The sequence below is a fragment of the Hyla sarda genome, chromosome 11 (assembly GCF_029499605.1).
Source record: "Hyla sarda isolate aHylSar1 chromosome 11, aHylSar1.hap1, whole genome shotgun sequence".
Taxonomy (NCBI): domain Eukaryota; kingdom Metazoa; phylum Chordata; class Amphibia; order Anura; family Hylidae; genus Hyla; species Hyla sarda.
Genome location: NC_079199.1, coordinates 86,969,516 through 86,992,139, shown reverse-complemented (window position 1 = coordinate 86,992,139; position 22,624 = coordinate 86,969,516). Strand labels below are relative to the sequence as shown.

At 44.6% G+C, this 22,624-nt stretch overlaps 1 protein-coding gene across 1 annotated transcript; it reads right to left on the bottom strand.

Moving 5' to 3' along the window:
• Positions 1-208: 208 nt before the first annotated feature.
• LOC130295536 (cathepsin S-like) lies at positions 209-21,723 on the bottom strand. Its single transcript, XM_056546366.1, has 8 exons — positions 21,665-21,723; positions 8,435-8,572; positions 8,216-8,338; positions 7,516-7,671; positions 4,181-4,402; positions 3,923-4,088; positions 1,331-1,436; positions 209-739 (listed from the first exon to the last, which is right to left on the bottom strand). The coding sequence occupies exons 1-8, from the start codon at positions 21,695-21,697 to the stop codon at positions 640-642; spliced, it is 1,044 nt and encodes a 347-aa protein (XP_056402341.1). The 5' UTR covers positions 21,698-21,723; the 3' UTR covers positions 209-639.
• Between the last annotated feature and the right edge of the window lie 901 nt (positions 21,724-22,624).

Below are 22,624 nucleotides of genomic sequence, written 5' to 3'. Positions count from 1 at the left end.
GGGGCGTGACAGCTGTCAGGGGGCGTGGCGGTCCTGGCCCCATGTGGCATCACGCCCCGCCCCCTCAATGCAAGCTTATGTGAGGGGGCGTGACACGCCCCCTCACATAGGCTTGCATTGAGGGGGCGGAGCGTGATGTCACACGGGGGCAGGGCCGTGACCTCACAATGCGCCGGAGTACCCCTTTAAGTCATTTTGATAGAAGAACTCGAGAGAGACGTCAAGCTAACAACATTGGCCAAGAAGAAATTTTTATTTAATGATTTCTCCACATTTTTTTTTATTTCACAAAATCTGCTCAATGTTATGTGATGAAAGCCCAGAGGTTGAGGTCCCTAGTCATTTAAAGGGGGTGTCTAGTTAAGAAAATTAATTTTCAAATAAGAAATCCTGTGTTGATATTAGTCCCAGTGGAAAGCATCTCTCGTTCCGGAGGACCTGGAACACCTCTACGTTACATAAACAGACCACTTTCATGGTGGCTCCAGTTACAGCATTTGCCCATGAATTACAGCGGTTTGTTGGGGGGGGGGGTCAGCTTTTTATTTGGAGATTGACTGAGGCTCCTAAACACAAAATAACACAAATTTTAGATGCAAAAATAAAAAAGAGTTTTTTTAGTATCATGAAGAGATTTCTTTAGAGAACTGGATAGGAGCCAAAGTTTGCGATTCCACAGTGGTTATAATGGTTTCTTGCTATTTTTATGTAGCCTTCATCTCCGAATGATGGTCCCCAGCTGCAAAAAACAAAAAAACAACAAAAAAAAAAAACAGTATTACTTTCTTTTTATTAAGATTAGAAATCTTAATCCTTCCAGTACTTATCAGCTGCTATATGCTCCAGAGGAAGTTGTGTAGTTATTTTCTGTCTGACCACAGTGCTCTCTGCTGACACCTCGGTCCATGTCAGGAACTGTCCAGAGCAGCATATGTTTGCTATGGGGATTTTCTCCTGCTCTGGAGAGTTCCTGACATGGACAGAGGTGTCAGCAGAGAGCACTGTGGTCAGACAGAAAAGAACAACTCAACTTCAATTCAGGAAGTAATTTTCAAATCTGTTTAACTTTCTGGAACCAGTTGATTTGAAGAAAAAAAAAAAAGGTTTTCACTGGAGTACCCCTTTAAATTATTGGGTCCATTGGCTTCGTGCTATAGTAACTGGTAGCTTGGACCCAAGTCAAGTACTGGTTCAGATTCCACGTGGAAAACATAGGCTATCTATAACCAGCCTATACCAGCTCTTAGCTGACTATTTATTAGTCCATAACACCAGTTCCCATCAGTTTCATAGCAGACAACTCCAGGACATAAAACAATATGGGCTTTACCTATTTTTAACAAGCCAATACTCTACTCCATCTTCCGCACCATATCCGATGACAAGTACGGCGTGATTCGGCTGCGAGCTGGAGCACAGTGGGTCATAGTATACACCTAGTAGTAGAAAAAGGGACTTTAAAAACTTAGAGGCATTACTAGAGAAGCAAAGTAATGTGTAAAAGCAGAGGCGGCTCTCCCATAAGGCGAGTTAGGTGGCCGCTTAAGGCCTCGCGCTTGAGGGGGCCTCGCAACTGCCTAGCTCACCCCCCTGACTGAGTGATGATACGTATAGTGTACACATCGCCACTATGCAGAGCCGGCCGGTCCTGGACGCATTTGACTAAAATCGCATCTATAGATAAATGCGGCATTTTGCTGATTAACAGAGCGAAGAGCCATTGACTCCCCGCCTGCGATAGGCAAACAGCTGCAAGAGGCCCGAGTGCCCTTTCTCTACACTCTGGCACATGAGTGACGTCATCATGCACGAGGAAGAGGGAAGAAGAGGCCATGCTGCAGACTACAGGACCAGGTGAGTATCTTTGTTTTTTTTTTTAAAGGGGAACTCCGGTGAAAACCTTTTTTCTTTTAAATCAACTGGCTCCGGAAAGTTAAACAGATTTGTAAATTACTTCTATTAAAAAATCTTAATCCTTCCTGTACTTATTAGCTGCTGAATACTACAGAGGAAATTATTTTCTTTTAAGACTGCTCTCTGATGACATCACGATCACAGTGCTCTCTGCTGACGTTATAATAATAATAACACTTTATTTATTGTTGTCCTTAGTGGGATTTGAACCCAAGGCCCCAGCACTGCAAGGCAGCAGTGCTAACCACTGAGCCACCATGCGGCCCTTAGCATACACCTGCTGCGCACGTTTGCTAAAATGGACAGAGATGTCAGCAGAGAGTACTGAGCTCGTGATGTCATCAGTGTTCCAAAAAGAAAGGAATTTCCTCTGTAGCATTCAGCAGCTAATAAGTACTGGAAGGATTAAGATTTTTTAATAGAAGTAATTTACAAATATGTTTAACTTTCTGGCACCAGTTGATTTAAAAGAAAAAAGGTTTTCACCGGAGTACCCCTTTAACCACCTAGAGAGGCCTGATGCTGTTTACATTACCTAAAGGGGGCTGCTGTTGTTTTTATTACCTAAAGGGGGCTTCTTCTGTCTTTTCTACCTAAAGGGGGCTTCTTCTGTCTTTTCTACCTAAAGGGGGCTGCTGCTGTTTTTACTACCTGAAGGAGACTGCTGCTGTTTTTACTAAGGAGACTACCTGAAGGAGACTGCTGCTGTTTTTACTAAGGGGACTACCTGAAGGAGACTGCTGCTGTTTTTACTAAGGAGACTACCTGAAGGAGACTGCTGCTGTTTTTACTAAGGGGACTACCTGAAGGAGACTGCTGCTGTTTTTACTACCTAAAGGGGGCATGGAGTTATTGAGCATTATCAACTTGCAGGTTGTACCTTGGTTATGTTCGGTTTTAGGAAACAGGACGATATAAACATGGAGCAAAGAAAGTAAGACATCAAGAATCTGCCAACCATGGGGGAGATTTATAAAAAAAAAACCTGTGCAGAGGAAAACTTGCCCAGTTGCCCATAGCAACCAATCAGCTTGCTGCTTTCATTTTTCACAGGCCTTCATAAAAATGAAAGAAGCAAGCTGATTGGTTGCTATGGGCAACTGGGCAAGTTTTCCTCTCCACAGGTTTTTATAAATCTTCCCCTATGTATTTTTTCAGATAAGTCAATGGCTTGATGGCCAATATGTTTGCTTTGTAAAATGGTTCACCCCTTGCACACAGTAGCCAACTTGGCATCATACCCATACAGTGGTCCCTCAACATACGACGGTAATCCGTTCCAAATGGACCATCGTTTGTTGGAACCATCGTATGTTGAGGGATCCGTGCAATGTAAAGTATAGGACAGTGGTCTACAACCTGCAGACCTCCAGATGTTGCAAAACTACAACACTCAGCATGCCCGGACAGCCAACGGCTGTCCGGGCATGCTGGGGGTTGTAGTTTTGCAATATCTGGAGGTCCGCAGGTTGAAGACCACTGGTATTGGAGGTTATACTCACCTGTCCCTGTCGCTCCGGACCGTCACCGCTCGTCACTGCTGCCCTGGATGTCGCCTTCCATCGCTGTCGCCGCGTCCCCGGGGTATCCCCGACGCTCCGGCAAGGCCTCTGCTTCCCCAGCATCCTTGCTCTTCATCACGTCACGACGCACACTGCTCCTATTGGATGACGGGACGGCGTGCGCAGCGACGTGATGACGACGATGGAGAGCGCCGACGATGCATTGGATCCTGAAGAGGACGCGCCGGAGCCCCGAGGACGGGTAAGTGATCGTCAGCGGACCACACGGGGCACCGTAAACGGCTATCCGGTGGCAGCTGAAGCAGTCTGCGCTGCCGGATAGCCGTTTATGCGATGGCCCCGACATACAAAAGCATCGTATGTTGATGCTGCCTCTGAGAGGCCATCGTATGTTGAAATGATCGTATGTCAGGGCCATCGTAGGTCGGGAGGTCACTGTATTCATATTGAGCCATGTAAATATCATTGAAAACACATGTATTTACCATGTTTGTATAAGTAAAATGATCTCCGGCCGGCATCAATGGCCACAGACACAGGACCCACTTTGCCCACGACTTGTTTCAGCTCATTTTCATCTCCGTATGGTACTACTTTGTAGCTGGTAATGCTTGCAGCCTTCCTTGAGGTACTGAAGTGGCATTTCATATCCTAGTAAAAACGATAACGTAATCCAGTGTTGTATTATGCTGAGCCTACCCTTATATTATCAATACTCTAATGTATATAATCCATTAGATTACCTGTCCTTCAAAGGGGTAGGTGCCATCTGGTTCTATGCCACTGTCCATGATATATCGGTATGCTGCCACAGGGAAGCCGCCAGCACATCCACTGTTCCCATATGAGCTTGAGCAGTCCACTAGGTTCTGAGCACTCAATGAGGTCAACTTACCTTTTCTAATTTTCAGCTGGCACTCCAGTGACCCCACACTACTGAATGCCCAACTACAACTGCATCGACCCTAGGAAAGATAAATGTCAAGAGACCACAAACCCAGAGAAAAATATTACTGCCATCGGGGTCTAGAGGTTGTTTATACACTGTTTGGGGGACATGTATCATTATTTGTGTATGGTAGAAGCATTTTACCCCTTTTCCCGAATTCTAAATTATGTGCAGAAGCGCTAAATTTATCAATCAAGTGCAATGAGCTTCATAAATTTCGGGTAAATATAGTAATCTCCTAAATCCACTCTTTGGAAAATAGAATCGATGATTTAGAGCATCTCGCTACGTTAAGTCCAAGATGGCTTATATTTGCGGAAAAAAAACAGCTCTTGCGGCAAAATTTTTGGTGTAAAAAGGTACCCTGATTCAGCCACATCTGGAGGACATGCTCTACCAAAACGTGCGCAAAAAAATTGCGCAAAAAAAAGGGCTTGCGCAAAATTTAGCGCAAAAAATTACACACAAAACAGGGGTAAAATCTTTGATACATGTCCCCCTTTGACTTTATATTGTAGAACATTAAAGGGGTACTCCAGTGGAAAACTTTTTTTTTTTCTTTCTAAATCAACTGGTGCCAGAAAGTTAAACAAATTTGTAAATTACTTCTATTAAAAAATCTTAATCCTTCCAGTAGTTATTAGCTGCTGAATTCTACGGAGGAAATAATTTTCATTTTGGAACACAGTGCTCTCTGCTGACATCACGAGCACAGTGCTCTCTGCTGACATCTCTGTCCATTTTAGGAACTTTCCAGAGCAGCATATGTTTGCTATGGGGATTTTTTTTCCTACTCTGGAAAGTTCCTATAATGGACAGAGATGTCAGCAGAGAGCACTGTACTCGTGATGTCAGCAGAGAGCTCTATTTTCCAAAAAGAAAAAAAAATTCCTCTGTGGTATTCAGCAGCTAATAAGTATTGGAAGGATTAAGATTTTTTTTTTTCAATAGAAGTAATTTACAAATCTGTTTAACTTTCTGGCACCAGTTGATTTAAAAAAAAAAAAAAAAAGTTTTCCACCGGAGTACCCCTTTAAAAATTTTCCAGTGACTCCCACTATGCTTAGTAATAGTGTGACTTGCCTTTGTGTCAATGATTCACCGGAAACTCAAGTATTAGTGCAGCATTAGTCTGGGGCCCATGTGACAATGCCTCATGTATCTAAAATATGTTACATTTATACATCATTATTAGGTCTCCACTAAGATGTATTTTTTCTGAACTAAATAACACTATTTTTGATAATCGCTCTGGGTGATGTAGTCCACCTATTCCCTTTATTACTCTAGTTGCCTTTGAACCAGCTCCAGTTAGAATTTTTGTATACTACACCCAAACCTACGTGCTTCATGTATCTCGAAAACCAAGTGTCAGTGTATCATGTATCTCGAAAACCAAGTGTCAATGTATCTGGTATCTCGAAAACCAAGTGTCAGCGTATCATGTATCTCGAAAACCAAGTGTCAGTGTATCATGTATCTCGAAAACCAAGTGTCAGTGTATCTGGTATCTCGAAAACCAAGTGTCAGCGTATCATGTATCTCGAAAACCAAGTGTCAGTGTATCTGGTATCTCGAAAACCAAGTGTCAGTGTATCTGGTATCTCGAAAACCAAGTGTCAGCGTATCATGTATCTCGAAAACCAAGTGTCAGTGTATCATGTATCTCGAAAACCAAGTGTCAGCGTATCTGGTATCTCGAAAACCAAGTGTCAGTGTATCTGGTATCTCGAAAACCAAGTGTCAGTGTATCTGGTATCTCGAAAACCAAGTGTCAGCGTATCATGTATCTCGAAAACCAAGTGTCAGTGTATCTGGTATCTCGAAAACCAAGTGTCAGTGTATCTGGTATCTCGAAAACCAAGTGTCAGCGTATCATGTATCTTGAAAACCAAGTGTCAGTGTATCGGGTATCTCGAAAACCAAGTGTCAGTGTATCGGGTATCTCGAAAACCAAGTGTCAGTGTATCGGGTATCTCGTAAACCAAGTGTCAGTGTATCTGGTATCTCGAAAACCAAGTGTCAGCGTATCTGGTATCTCGAAAACCAAGTGTCAGTGTATCATGTATCTCGAAAACCAAGTGTCAGTGTATCGGGTATCTCGTAAACCAAGTGTCAGTGTATCATGTATCTCGAAAACCAAGTGTCAGTGTATCGGGTATCTCGAAAACCAAGTGTCAGCGTATCATGTATCTTGAAAACCAAGTGTCAGTGTATCATGTATCTCGAAAACCAAGTGTCAGTGTATCGGGTATCTCGTAAACCAAGTGTCAGTGTATCGGGTATCTCGAAAACCAAGTGTCAGTGTATCGGGTATCTCGTAAACCAAGTGTCAGTGTATCATGTATCTCGTAAACCAAGTGTCAGTGTATCATGTATCTCGAAAACCAAGTGACAGTGTATCGGGTATCTCGAAAACCAAGTGTCAGTGTATCATGTATCTCGTAAACCAAGTGTCAGTGTATCATGTATCTCGTAAACCAAGTGTCAGTGTATCATGTATCTCGTAAACCAAGTGTCAGTGTATCATGTATCTCGTAAACCAAGTGTCAGTGTATCATGTATCTCGTAAACCAAGTGTCAGTGTATCATGTATCTCGAAAACCAAGTGTCAGTGTATCGGGTATCAGGAAAAACAAGTGCATTTGATTTATTAATCTGGGAACCCAATTGTCTGTTTAATTTTTAAATACTAAAAGTGGTTAATTGTTCTGGAATCTCATCTATACTCTAGATGTGCCACCTGGTATCAATATGCCAATGTTCTTAAAGGGGTACTCCACCCCTAGACATCTTATCCCTTATCCAAAAGATTGGGGATAAGATGTCTGATCACGGGGGGGGCCGCCACTGGGGACCCCCCACGATCTCGGCTGCGGCACCCCATGCACGTGCATCACACCCCTCCCATAGACTTGAGGGGGTGTGACCTTATCAAGAGCGGGGCGTGGCCGTGACATCACGAACCTCCGGCGCTGCACCCAGTACACTAAACGAATGCCGGGTGCAGTAGGGAGACCGCAGGGGTCCCCCGTGATCAGACATCAGATGTCTAGAGGCGGAGTACCCCTTTTAAACCTCCACTTTCAACTAATATAGACACAGTAAATAAATATAACCTTTTTATACCTGATCCTTTACATCGGTCACACAACCCTGCTTCCTCCAGTCTATGGACTCAGGGACTTTTGACTTTAATATTTCCTCTGTCAAGTTTGAGTCATTGGACATGGAAATATCTGCACTTCTGAACCCAGTCATTGTAGCCAATACCTCCTCGCTAGTCTGTAAGACAAATGGAGAAACACTGTAAAGATTTTGAAAATGAATCCTCATTTCAAAAAGAAGCACATATGGATTGGTCAGTGGCCTATTGCCCTCAGTACTTGCCCTGCACAGCCCTACAGAACTATACAGAGAATGCAGTGAAATCTAGCCTCATCCATAGTACACTAGATACGTGCTATCACAACAGAGGTTCTATTCTAGGACTGTCGGGCTCTATACAGTGGTCCCTCAACATACCATGGTAATACGTTCCAAATGGACCATCGTTTGTTGAAACCATCGCATGTAAGTGATCATCAGCGGAGCACACGGGGCACCGTAAACGGCTATCCGGTGGCAGCTGAAGCAGTCTGCGCTGCCGGGTAGCCGTTTAAGCGATGGCCCCGACATACAAAAGCATCGTATGTTGATGCTGCCTTCAACATGCGATGGCCTCTGAGAGTGATTGTATGGTGAAATGATCGTATGTCGGGGCCATGGTAGGTCGGGGGGGGGGGGGTCACTGTACTCCTTATTCCATATATTCTCGTAATATTCTCACCATATCTCCAAGATGGTTCATTCCAACCTCATAGGAGTGAAGACCTAAAGTATATTCCAGGTTGTGAACCATGATAAACTTCAGATTGTCCTCCCAGATAACACGTCTTCCCAGCTCATCTTCCTATAACATTCAAGACAAGTTCGGATCACAAGAAGTTATGCGGCTGTTTTATAAAGTTGAGATAAAAAAAAAAAAAATAAAAAAAAAAGAACCTACCTTGTTGTTGTATGTTTTCTCATGTGTCTTAGCCCATAGGTACCAGTGGTTGTCCAGAAGGGGGTCGGGACTGCAGTCAACAGGCATCATGATGGCTACCAGGCCCATAAGATGGGCCACAAGAAAGTACATGGTCTTCTATAGCCATAAATGTACAAAGTCACATATATGGAAGAGTTAAAGGGGTATTCCGGGAAAAAATTTATATATATAAATCAACTGGCTCCGGAAAGTTAAACAGATTTGTAAATTACTTCCATTAAAAAAATCTTAATCCTTTCAGTACTTATGAGCTTCTGAAGTTAAGGTTGATACACCTGATGACACCTGTCTCGGGAAACGCCCAGTTTTGAAGCAAATCCCCATAGCAAACCTCTTCTAAACTGGGCGTTTCCCGAGACACGTGTCATCAGAGAGCACTTAGACAGAAAAGAACAACCTTAACTTCAGAAGCTCATAAGTACTGAAAGGATTAAGATTTTTTAATAGAAGTAATTTACAAATCTGTTTAACTTTCTGGAGCCAGTTGATACATAAACATTTTTTTTCCTGGAATACCCCTTTAATTATGAACACAGGACAATAAAAAAAAAAATAGCTTAAAGACAGTCATCACATGAGGTACAATGTAAGGCACACAACAAAAAGGAACATTTTTTGCCAATTATTAGTTGGAAGATTACCGTATATACTCGACCCAAATATAAGCCGAGGCCCCTAATTTCACCACAAAAACCCAGGAAAAGTTATTGACTCGACTATAAGCCTAGGGTGGGAAATAGATCATCCCCCCCATGTCATCATCCCCCCCCCCTTCATCATCACCACCTGTCAATCCCTTCATCAGAGGTCTTCAACCTGCGGACCTCCAGATGTTGCTAAACTACAACTCCCAGCATGCCCGGACAGCCATCGGCTGTCCGGGCATGCTGGGAGTTGTAGTTTTGAAACCTCTGGAGGTCCGCAGGTTGAAGACCACTGATGAAGGGATTGACAGGCGGAGAGTTCACTCGAGTATAAGCCGAAGGGGGCGTTTTCAGCACGAAAAATCGTGCTGAAAAACTCTGCTTATACTCGAGTATATACGGTAATTTAAAAAACAAACAGATGAATAACATACCAATTCCCTCTTATCTTAAATATATAGATTTGCAGCCCATCTTATATAGATGTAAAGCCCAACTACCTACCTGTTGGATGAGAGTGGCAGCTAAGAGACGTTGGCACTAATCAGGAAGGCCAGCTTTTTTATAAGATTTGGAAGGGTGGAGATTTTGAAGAACCTTTTACCTTATCTATCTCGAAACTACATGAATGCCAAGAAATAAGTGTAACTTGAGGTAATGTTCTACTTGTTTAAAATTGAAATGTAAACTATCTGAAGTGTCATTTCTTCAAGATTTTAAGTGGATGGCAGGCAATATGGTGGGGGGGAAGGTGCGTGGATCATAACCTAACGTATATACTCGAGTATAAGCCTAGCCGAATACAAGCCGAGGCCCCTAATTTTACCCCAAAAACCCAGGAAAAGTTATTGACTCGACTATAAACCTAGGGTGGGAAATACATCATCCGCCCCATGTCATCACCCCCCCCCCCCCTTCATCATCACCGCCTGTCAATCCCTTCATCAGTGGTCTTCAGCCTGTGGACCTCCAGATGTTGCAAAACTACAACTCCCAGCATGCCCGGACAGCCATTGGCTGTCCGGGCATGCTGGGTGTTGTAGTTTTGAAACCTCTGGAGGTCCGCAGGTTGAAGACCACTGCAGCATTCATCATCATCCTCCAGCCCCCCCCCCCCTCCCCCCTTTTGTTTTGTACTCACCTCCCCTCGGCAGGAAGTTAGGGTGAGCTGGTCCGGGCCATCTATGCTGCAAGGACCGTCCGGTAGGGAGGGTTAGTGATTGCGGGCTGTCCATTTCACCGGGGGGGCCTCTTCTCCGTGGTAGGGCACGGCCCAGGACAAGCAACGTTGCCTTGACGACGACGCACAGGGACGTTGCGCATGAACGACCCTGTGCGTCATCGTCAAGGCAACGCCACTAGTCCGGGTCCCTGCAGCATAGATGGCCCGGACCAGCTCACCCTAACTTCCCGCCGAGGGGAGGTGAGTACAAAACAAAGGGGGGGGGGGGCTGGATGATGACGAAGGCCGCAGTGGTCTTCACCTGCGGGCCTCCAGAGGTTTCAAAACTACAACACGCCTGCATGCCCGGACAGCTGGAGGTCCGCAGGTTGAAAACCACTGATGAAGGGATTGACAGGCGGAGAGTTCACTCGAGCATAAGCAGAGGGGGGGGCGTTTTCAGCACGAAAAATTGTGCTGAAAAACTTGGCTTATACTTGAGTATATACGGTATACTGTTTTGCTTATAATACAGACAGCATTTCTTTGTTGAAGTCTTTGGACTGGGTTTAGGTCTCCAAAACTGCCTAAAAATGTGTGTGTGTAAATCTGCATAAGCCACATCTCATGAAGTCTGATTTACAGAATTTTCCCATAAAAACCAGTACTATTGGCAGGTTATTATTAATCTTTTTTAATACCCTAATCCACCTACATTTATCTCCTTCGCTTTCCTGCCTTCATCACCTGAAATGTATTTATTAACCCTTTGGCTAGGGAAGTTGGTTCAGTAGTCACTATCGGAGTTGTTCCCTGTTTTTTTTGGATGGCCATATCATTGACTTATTTGAAATGGCCTCGCTGTTAGGACTTTTTTACATGGGCCGACGCTTGCAGGAAATGAGCCCTGATCTCGTAGATGTGCACTTGACGACAACGAGGGGAAGTACACATGAGAGATCACTGAATGGTTTGTGCGGCCATCTGCTTCCATCATTTCTTGTTTCCACATTCCCTATTACACAGGGAGATGAAGCGGTTGTAAGAACTTAACATCCAGTGGTCCACAGGTCAGTCTGGTGAATGGTTGCATACAAAACATGTGGTCCTTGAGGTCCTACTTTTACAGCACCATTATTCCACATTGCTATACTGAGATCATGACTCTGCAATAGTGGTCACAATCAAATCCCCCTATGTCACACACTTGGACAATTTCATAACATAGTAAAATAGTTGATAGGGTTAAAAAAAATAAAAAATAAAATAAACAATTGTCCATTAAGTTCTACTTTTATCCTTATTGTGTTGATCCAGAGGAAGGCAAAAGTCCTTAATGAGGATGATGCCAATTGCCCCATACTACGGGAAAAATTCCTTCCCGACTCCAAATATGGCATCAGAAGAAATTCCTGGATCAACGTTCTGTCCCTATAAATCTAGTATCCATAACCTATAATGTTATTATTCTCCAAAAATGCATCCAGACCCCTTTGAGTTCACCATGACCACTTCCTCTGTAGTCTCACTGCTCTTACCGTAAAGAATCCCTTCTGTGCTGGTATACAAACCTTCTTTCTCATATCATGGGAAAAATTTCTGTACTGTAATTACAGATATTTAGTTGTTGTTTTACTAAACTAAATAACCCTAATTCTGATAATCTTTCTGGGTACTGTAGTCCTCCCATTCCCCGTATTACCCTGGTTGCCCGTCTTTGAACCCTCTCCAGCTCCACTATATCTTTCTTGTACACTGGTGCCCAGTACTGTACACAGTATTCTATGTGTGGTCTGACTAGTGATTTCTACAGTAATAGAATTATTTCCTTGTCGTGTGAATCTATGCCCCTATTGATGCACCCCATGATTTTATTTGCCTTGGCAGCAGCTGCACAACACTGGTTACAACAGTTAAAACAGACTAAGAATCCTAAGTCCTTTTCCATATCAGTCGTCCCAAGTGTTCTCCCATTTAATACATATTCCCAGCCCGTATTTTTCCTCCCCATGTACATTACCTTACATTTATCAGTGTTAAACTTCATCTGCCACTTCTCAGCCCAAACCTCCAACCTTTCCAGATCAATTTGTGACAGTGCACTGTCCTCTATTGTGTTATCTACTACACAGTGCATTGTCCTCTACTGTCGTAACCACTTTACAGAGCTTAGTTTCATCTGCAAAGATTTATACTTCACTATATAATCCATCTACAACGTCATTAATAAGGATATTAAAAAGTGTAGGACCCCGAACTGACCCCTGTGGTGATCTACTAGCAACAGTCACACAATCACAGTATGCACCATTATTAACTACCCTCTGTTTCCCATTACTAAACCAGTTACTTACCCACTTACACACATTTTCCCCCAGCCCAATCCTTCTCATTTTATGTAATAACCTTTTATGCGGCACCGTATCAAATGCTTTATAAAAATCAAGATATACAACATCCATCGGTTCCCCCTGGTCCATCCTGAGCTCACCTCCTCATAAAAGCTGATCGGGTTAGTCTGACAGGAATGATCCCTCATAAACCCATGCTGATATAGAGTCATATTTATTTCTATCGAAACACTTCAATATAGCATCTTCTAGAAAATAGAATTAACATATAATAGAGGTTAAAATGTACCTGTCATTTCAGATGACTTTTCAGGATAAACTGTCCTGTGTGTACATGAGAACCAGCATTATATAACTTGTATATGGCATCTTAAGCAGATTTTTGCTCTGCAGGCTTTATCTCTAATTTGCAATTCTCCTGTGCAGACACAGGACATAGCTGAGCTGATTTTTAGAGTGGAACACAGTCTCAAAGGAGAGAAGGGTGGGGGGGAGGGGGAAACTCGATAACAGGCGAGAGAATAATTTTTGTCTAATGACATATATTACAAAGTTTCTTACATTTGCTTGTACTATTGATCTTTACAGGCCTATTATTACCGGGCCACTTTTTGCCCCCCTTTTAAATATTGGCACCACATTTGCTATTTGCCAGTCCTGGAGAACAGACCCTATCACTATAGAGTCCTTAAATATTATGAATAGTGGTCTGTCTATTACATTTTTTAAATCCCTTAGAACCTGGGGTGAATGCCATCTGGACCTGGTGATTTGTCTATAAAAAATTTTTTAGGTGACACTTTAAAGGGGTACTCTGGCCTTAAGACAAATTATACCCTATCCAAAGGATAGGGAATAAGATGTCTGATCACGGGAGTCCTCCCGCTGGGGACCCCTGCAATCTCTCATGCAGCACCCACCTGTCTCAGCTGCATGAAGCGATGATCGCTCCGTCTCTGAAGACTCACGACCCTGGGGCCGGAGTATCGTGATGTCACGACTCCGCCCCCTTGTGATGTCACACCCCGTCCCTTCAATGCAAGCCTATGGGAGGAGGCATGACGGCTTGCATTAAGGGGGCAGGGCGTAATGTCACAAGGGGGCGGAGTCGTGATGTAACAATACTCCGGCCCTGGCGCTGTGAGTCTTCAGACATGGAGCGATCATCAGGTGGGTGCTGCATGAGATTGTGGGGGTCCCCAGCGATCAGACATCGTATCCCCTATCCTTTGGATAGGGAATAAGATGTCTTAGGGCCGGAGTACCCCTTTCATTCCTCCTCGGTTTGACAAGTGACACGTAAGGGAGATTTTCCCTTATCCTGCTGTATTTTACCTGGCATTTCATTTTTCTACAGTGGAGATGAACGTGTTCAATGTATTTGCTTTTTTCTCATAGCCCCCTATAGCTCCTCCCTCATTACTTTTTAAAGGGCCAACACTTTCAGTTTTAACCTTTTTACTATTTATGTAATTAAAGAACATTTTGGGGTTAGTTTTACTATCTCTGGCAAGGAGTCCCCTTGTCTCGAGTTTTGCTGCTTTTATCAGATTTTTACCTATTAATTTTTTTTCCTTATTGCTCCTTCACAGCCTTCCTGTTTTAGTAGTTAGTAGCTTAAGGGGGTACTCCGCCCCTAGACATCTTATCCCCTATCCAAAAGGTGTCCTCAGCTCATATCGGGCCTGAATAGGTCTGACCTATTCCTTTAAGGGTAGAACCACACGACACGCATCTGCAGTGTATTTTATGCTGCGGATCTGCTGGTGACCCGACCCTTAGTGTGCCTCCAGCCGCACCCCCCCCCCCCCCTGCTCGCAGCGGCAATCTGACGCTCCGAGCAGTCAAGCAGGGGCCTGCGAGCCACCGCGCTTGCTCACAGTCTACTCACAGACATTACGGTGAGGCCATGTTGTGTGAGTACACTGTGCATACGCGCTGTGACTCGCTCAGCAACTCGCCCTGTGTGATTGCTCGGAGCGGCGGATTGCCACTGTGAATAAGTGTGAAACCGCCAGATCCGCAGCGTAATATATGCTGCGGATCCATGTCGTGTGACCCTACCCTTAATCTGGTACCTGGTTCAAACAACCAGTTCTAACTGTTGAGCCATCATTTCATATTCAATAGAAAGTGGATCAACCATTGTCTATTAAATGTTTAACAGGCTGATGCTCATTGGGGCATTCTGCCAGCTAGATCTAGATGGTTCTACAGGTCTATATTTGTAACTCTGGTCTCTGGTAGAGGTGGATGTGGAGCCCTGAATTTGGATTGACTGGAGCCCTGAGTCTGTAACAGCAAAACAGCAGGCTATTATTTTCACAAGGAAAGGGCTCCTCTCCATCCAGATTGAAGTATACAACATTGTGCAATATTGTGTTTCTCTCAGTTTTTTTATGTGTTGAGGGTACATCAGGCCATATGAGGCTAGATAAACAGAAAATCACAAGTCTGTCGGTATCCTCAGAAAAGGTCCTAAAATTCTTCATATAAAGAGACTCTTAAGAAGAGCCATTCAATACAGAGATATCTATCTTCAAGTAGCCAGATAACATCTAGTGTTTATCCTCTACTTTCACTAGGTTTAACTATTACAACATCAAGCTACCTAACTTTACCCAATCACTGGTTCCCCAACCAAATCACCGTAACGTAAAGCCATTAGTGTACCTGAAATAAAGACTCCTACTGTAGACGCCTAACATATATTATGCGGCGCAACCCGAACCCCCCCCCAAAAGAGACATACCCAAGAGCTGAGTCCTTCCTGAGGCAGCAGCAGCACGTATATGCCGGGAGGCAGGGTGGGTGTGTGAGGCCAGGGAGCCAATGCACGCTCAGCGCTCACTCCCGCCTGTCTGATTGACAGGCAGGGAGCGAACGCAGGCTGAATGAATTAGGACCGATTGCCTGGCCGGCATCGGTCCGAATTCAAGCGTGACGTCTCGCCAGCCTGCAGCCGGCCACTAGGAGGAAGACCCATAGTGGCCAGTTTTCAAATGTAAATTAAACTATTTTAATGGGGAAAAAAATAATGGATCTATATTAGAGATATGTTGTAGTACATAAGTACTAAAACAAAACAAAAAAAGTTTGGTGACAGTGCCCATTTAAGTCCCTTTTAGTTACAGACAAGTGTCAATAACTTGTTGACAAACAGGAGGCATCACACAAGCGTTAATTTCTAATGATAATTTGTTTTCCTCTAGTCCTACAGCAGCACAAGTGGGGTGTACTGCTCCTGTGGAGCTAGGACAGATGGACTAGGAATCAGAACTAGTGGAGTGCACCTTAAAGGCAGGAAGCTCTAAATCCTGATGGACGAAGAAACTGCCGATAGCCTTCTTTATCCAGTGGCTTAAGGTAGACTTGAAAGCCATATAGTCCTTGTTCTTGCCAGTGTGGATCAAAAGCAGATTTTCATCCTTTCGGAAATCTTCACTGCTGCTCAAACAGGCACAGACACCCGGAGATACCCAGGGTATGAAGTGACCTTCCTTCTTCCAAGGAAGGAGCAGCTGCCAGGACCGGCAGATAAATCAACTGATTCAAGTTCTATAAAAGAAGGCAAGAACCGAAGAAGTAGCCTATCTAGCAAGAACCTTGTGTAGGGGTCATGGACTAAAAAAAAGGTTTGAAGCTCTCCAATTCTTTTGGCAGATGTGGTTGCCAGCAGGAAGCTAACCATTAAGGATAGATACTTGAACTTGACTTTTTCCAAAGTTCAAAAGGGGTATAAGTTAGCTCCCTGAGCACTACAGACAAATCCTACTGAGGGACAGGAGAAAGGATGGTAGGCTTAAGTCTAGAAGCACCTTTAAGGAACTATTTGATCAGAGGGTCTTGAGTGATGGATATTCCTAGAAAGGCTGAAATAGCCACCACTTGCACCTTCAAAGTAGATATACTTAGACCTTTGTCTAGGCTGTCTTTCAGAAACTGAAGGAGTAAAAAGGTAGAGGTGGATCTGAAGCCTCTGCCTACCTAGCATGGCACCATCTTTAAAAAAAAATGAGCTTCACCTGGCATAGGCTCGATTCATGGCCTCCGCTCTGGAGTAGTATAATGTCCTCAAGACAGCCTCTGATAGCCCTCTATATTGTAAGAGGGACTGGCAAACCTCCAGGCTGTTAGGTTGAATCTGTGCAGATCAGAGCATAGCTGAGTGCCCTGAGACATCAGGTTCTGCTGTTGGAGAAGGTGTCTGACATCAGGCTTTCTTTGGAGCCAGGGACTCCTTCAGTCCCTCAACACTGCACGCAGCAGGAGGAGAGAGGCACAGAAGCTCCAACCTGTGCCGAAAAGGGGAATGCACTACACGCGAGCCACACATATTGCAAATAGAGTGCCTAGTGCACAGCGCAGCGGAGAAAGACCCTGCTGTTGCAGAAACAGCTGATAACTGCCGAAAGGCAGCACAGGCGTACAAGGTGAGAAAACATAATCCAAATAAAATGACTCTAAAGCCCCACAGAAAAGAACCACCTGTCCTACTGTCCCCAGAAGGACAGAAAACAAAAACACACGTCATGTTGGGGAGGGCCCCCTTTTAAAGTGAAGGGGAGCTTAAGTGTTTCATTTGGTTTTATTTATTCATAAAAAGTGCCATCGGTCCTACTAGCTCCATAGGGGCAGAACACTGGTGCTGTTGGTAGGATGAAAGGGAATCACTAATTTGCTCCGATTTCTGAGGTTTAATTGGCTTTTGATCTGGCTTTTAGACCATTGAACCCCTGCTACTGCCTTGAGTTGCAATTTCAATGTTGCGGAGTGCACTTTACAGAGATGGAGAACACTACACCTCCTAACAACATATTACAGCCACTGGATAAAGCCATAATACAATCCTTTTACACACTTATACATAGAACCCTATAACCCCTAACATGACCTGAGCAATGGACATTATCATAATACATTTATATCATACTTAGCCACTGGATATATATAGAAAACCTCACACCAAAAACTAACTACTAAAACACTATACCCCCAAAATGACAAGACCATTAGGTAGGGAATGACCGATTATCGGATTGGCCGATATTCACAATTTTGTAAGTTATCGGTATCTAACCTTGCCCATAATGCCGGCTCTTTAAATCAATGAACTGCTGCGGCTTTTGCGGGGCCAGAGACCGCCACCCGCTTCTCTCCCCCTGCCTTTCCTGGGGTCCTGAGTCAAACCACCGACGCTGCCCGATTGCCTCCCCCTGCCTATCCTATGGCCAGAGACTGCCGCCACCACTGCCCCATTGCCTCCCCCATCGCCGGTTTTATAATTACCTGTTCCCGGAGTCCATGCTACTTCTGGTTCCTGCGCTGTTGCTGTGCCCTGCGCAATGACGAGTGACGTCCTGAACGAGACGTCACTGTCAGTGGCCCGGGGCGCACAGTGACAGCTCAGGACGCTGCCGGAGCCAGAAGTAACGCGGACCCCGGGAACAGGTAATTATAAAACCAGGGATGGGGGAGGCAATGGGGCAGTGGCGGAGGTCTCTGGCCAGAGGATAGGCAGGGGAAGGCAATTGGGCAGCGTCGGTGGTTGGACTCAGAATCCCAGGACAGGCAGGGGGAGGGAAGCGGGCGGTGGTCTCTGGCCCCACAAAAACTGCTGCAGTTCATTGATTTAAAGCGCCCGCTTTAAATCATTGATCTGCAGCGGCTTCTGCGGGGCCAGAAACAGTTTATCAGGGTATACCCACACATCCTCATTTTACTAAGGATATTTGTGGGGGGGAGGGGTGGAATAAAAATGGACGGAATATAAGTATAAGTTATCGGCTATCGGCCTGAAAGTTCCCAGGTTATCGGTACCGGCTCTAAAAAATCAATATCAGTCGATCCCTACCATTAGGCATGACCATTATGCAATTCTACTGTGGTCTATACAAAGAGGACTACAATCCCAACACGCCCTATTACTGGACATAGCTAGAATACAATCCCTGATACTTATATTATAATCCATTTATCATCAGATCTCCCACAGAGAAGACAAATATTTTATGAAGGCAACGTCAACACTATTTGCTAAACAATGTTCATTATACGCTCTTGCAAATAGTCTTTATATATTGTCTTTATATATTTGTCTTCTGACAAATGAGTAAACAATAATTTTATGTAATGGGGAATGATGTCTACTAATAGTAAGATGGGAAGTTTCATGTTGGAGCACCAATTCTGGTATATAACTGAAGGAAAAATAATTGTATATATTGGGGGGGGGGGGTGTTTCATATTACGTGTCATATCTGTGGTGGAGGCCGATGTTGTCAACAACATGACAAAATGTGGAAAAAAACTTTACGAATGTATTGTACACCATTTCTGGTCACAGGATGGTTATAAGAAATACTGATTTTCTTGATGAAAGGGTAAGCCTTGAAATGCGTAGAATATAATTTTAAAAATATATACGTTTGGTTTTCCTTATGGTAGTTTCATTATTTTTTGAGAGTTGGGTATACGGTCTTCTAGAAAAGGGAAACGGTGGTTGGATGTTGGAATCCGGTGATATGCAATCCAAGATACAAGGGGGGTAGGAACATTCTTCTCCCCTAATTGAAGGGCTTGATCAAAGTGTATATATTTCTGTGCAGGATTATCCTCCTTGGAAAAGTCAGGTTGCTCACCATTTTATGTTTTCTATTACTTTGATTTAAACTGAATAGACTCCATGGAAGGGAAGTTTGGAAGGGAGTTTCGGCAAGCCAATGGGTAAAGGAGTTTAGTGTGGAATCAATGGTGAGCTCCAGGGAAAGCCAAGGCGAGCCATGCAGCCACTGCAAGGGAACTGTAGTGTTGTTGAGTCTATAATATTCTGATATATTGATTGCTATATCTATACTCATATGCCTTTGCTAAATGCTATATACTCTTACTTAAAATATTGCAGAAGAACTTTGTTTTCCTTAATTCAAAACATTTCAGCTTGCTCTTTTGCTGTAATTAAGATGAGAACCTTGGATGGAGCCTGAAGATACAAGAAGTCTAAATACTGGGCTTTGTGGAAGGATGGAAAAATCTCAAGATAGAGAAGATGCAACATAAGTGACCTATGCTACGCCATGCTAAAATGACCAATCAGCATATAAAACGATGATTTGATGTGACAGTTTTACCCTCCCCTTTTTTTCAATTGTAAAAACTAATGTGATTTTCTAATAAACGGCAGAGCTCCTTTGGAGTCAGTGCTGACAAGGGGATTTATACCAACATTGTCTGGTGTGACTTTGCTTATGTTGACACAGCGGTAGTCACTCACAGTTTAAAGGAGAACTCCAGAACATAAAAATTGGCCCCCATAGTGCCGGCAGTAAAAAAAATAAAGATGTACATACCTTCCTCCGCTCCCCCGGGGCCTCCGGTAACCGGCTCGGGTCTCCGCCGCGATCCACTTCCTGGTTGCCGGTGGTCCAATGAATCATACTGCACTCAGGCTGAGCGGCAGTGTGACGTTTTCGGCCCCGGCCGCAGGTGCCGGTGTAGTGAAGAATTTTGTGTCCTGAAGCGTTTTCACACTGCCGTTCAGCCTATCGCTGGCCGAGTCGGACTTCACTGTGGCTGGTGATTGGCTGAGCGCAGTATGATTCATTCGAACACCAGCAACCAGGAAGTGGATCGCGGCGGAGACCGGAGCCGGTTACCGAAGGCCCCGGGGGAGCGGAGGAAGGTATGTACATCTTTATTTTTTTTACTGCCGGCAGTATGGGCGACAATTTTTATATTCCAGAGTTCTCCTTTAAGGCCTCACTGCAAGGCATCCTTGACAGTGTTACACTGCGGACATTAAGATTAATGGCCGTCCAGGTTACACACGGATGACAACACAAGTCATCAAATTATTTTCCATATGGCTTGATCGGACAAATATTTTAAAGTATCTGCTAAAATTAAAAATATTTCTGCCCTCTGAATCATTGAAAGTAAAAGAACAAGCGCTCCATAGGGTAATACTGATAATACCCGGTGTGAGAGAAGGAATAGATGACTACTCACCCTGGGTGGTTGTGTAGAATCATACACAATAGAGATGAGCGAACTTACAGTAAATTCGATTCGTCACGAACTTCTCGGCTCGGCGGTTGATGACTTTTCCTGCATAAATTAATTCAGCTTTCAGGTACTCCCGTGGGCGGTGGGTGGATACAGTCCTAGGAGACTCTTTCCTAGGACTGTATCCACCTTTTCCAGCCCACCGGAGCACCGGTAAGCTGAACTAATTTATGCAGGAAAAGTCAGCAACCGCCGAGCCGAGAAGTTCGTGACGAATCGAATTTACTGTAAGTTCGCTCATCTCTAATACACAACAATGATGAAAGCACAATAGATAACAGGTCGTCTGCTCCCCTCCGGTGAATGATAACAGGTAAATAGAAAGGACTGGTTTCAATAAGGAAAACCGGCTCACACGGCGCTGACCGACCAGGACACGGTATGGAGGATAAAAGTGGACTTTAATGACCAGGATGCAACGCGTTTCGCTGCGCATGCGCAGCGAAACGCGTTGCATCCTGGTCATTAAAGTCCACTTTTCTCCTGCATACCGTGTGAGCCTGTTTTCCTTATTGAAGCCAGTCCTTTCTATTCACTCTGAATCATTGGGCATGATAGCAGTCCTTGATTTTACTCTGCATACTACAGATAAGCCCCTAGAATGGGGCTAAATCCACGTCCTTCCGATTCAATGTGATTTCCACCGCAAATGACAGGTCACTTATTTCATCTGCACACGGATTTACATTGAACACAATGGGATGCGAATTCCAGATGAAAATCAGGGCCTTACTGCGACATTCATGCAACCTGAGACTTGTTGAAATAACTCTAACACTTTTGCTAAAAGCATTATCCATCTGTTTGAGGCTCCTGTTACCTGCCGGGAGTCATACTGCTGACATTAACACATTTCAGCCTGTATCAGTTAATGAGCAGCCATGCCCAATCCTTTGTGTGGACTAGTCACGTTCTTTCACACCATACAAAAGGGCCAAACCCAAACTATGGAAAGGTAGAAACTTACAATTGTCCGAAATGTCTTGGTATGCTGAAGCATTGGGATTTTCCATCATTGGAACTGAGGGGCTTAGTCCAACCCATGAAAAAAAAAAAAACATAGCATTATCCTTCCTCCAACAAACTTTACTGTTGGCACAATTTAGGTAGGTAACATTCTCCCGGTGTAGTGCAGTAGAATGTGTTTTGCCATAGAATGTGATTGGGTGTCTCAGCACTTTTCAGTGCTGGAACATCACAGCCCCATCACATTCAACTGGCTGACATTCGCACACCCGCCCTCTGCCATTGGTTACTGCAGGGGGTGGGGTGTGCCCGTGTCTATTCATCCCCAAACACCGTTCACTGCAGTGCGACTTCGGCTACCACAGCAAGAGGATGTCTCCTGCTGTGATAGCCGAAGCTTCATGGGGGATCTCGCTTACGGTGGACAAGATGACAGTGGGAGAATGGAGCATGTCTCCTCCCGCTGTCAGCACTGTGCCCGCAGCGGCTGACAGTTAACCTATTCCCCCGCCATGGGGACCATGCGCCCGGGGGGGGGGGGGGAGTCATGATAGCACTGCGGCTGACTTGTAACACATTCCCCTGCCATGGGGACACAGCGCAGGGAATCAACTATCATGATTCCCCCCCCCCCCCCCATGGGCGCACTGTCAGCTTCTCACCCTACAAGCGCGCTGTCCCCACATCAGGGAATGAATGGTCAGCCGCAGTGCACTGTCCACGCATAGGGGATCACATCATATATGACCCGCGGGCACTGCTCTGCTTCTCCCCCCCCCCCCCCCCCCCCCCCCCGCCAAAGCGATGTCCCCGCATCGGGGAAAGGGTTAACTGTGAGTCGCAGCGCTGCACATTCTCCCCATGTCGGGCACAGGGCTTCTGTTCCCCGATCCCTGTTTGGGGATTGGAGAACAGAAGCTATCACCTCCCCTTGCAAGTGCTGAAAGCCAGTGTGAGCCGC

Excerpts from the sequence above, each read along its gene's own strand:
- LOC130295536 (XM_056546366.1), bottom strand. The coding sequence starts at position 21,697 with ATGCTTCAGCATACCAAGACATTTCGGACAATT. Across the intron at positions 1,437-3,922 it reads ATTTTACTTATACAAACATG|GTGTATACTATGACCCACTG; the intron begins GTAAATACATGT and ends TTCTACTACTAG. Across the intron at positions 740-1,330 it reads TATTGGCTTGTTAAAAATAG|CTGGGGACCATCATTCGGAG; the intron begins GTAAAGCCCATA and ends TGTTTTTTGCAG.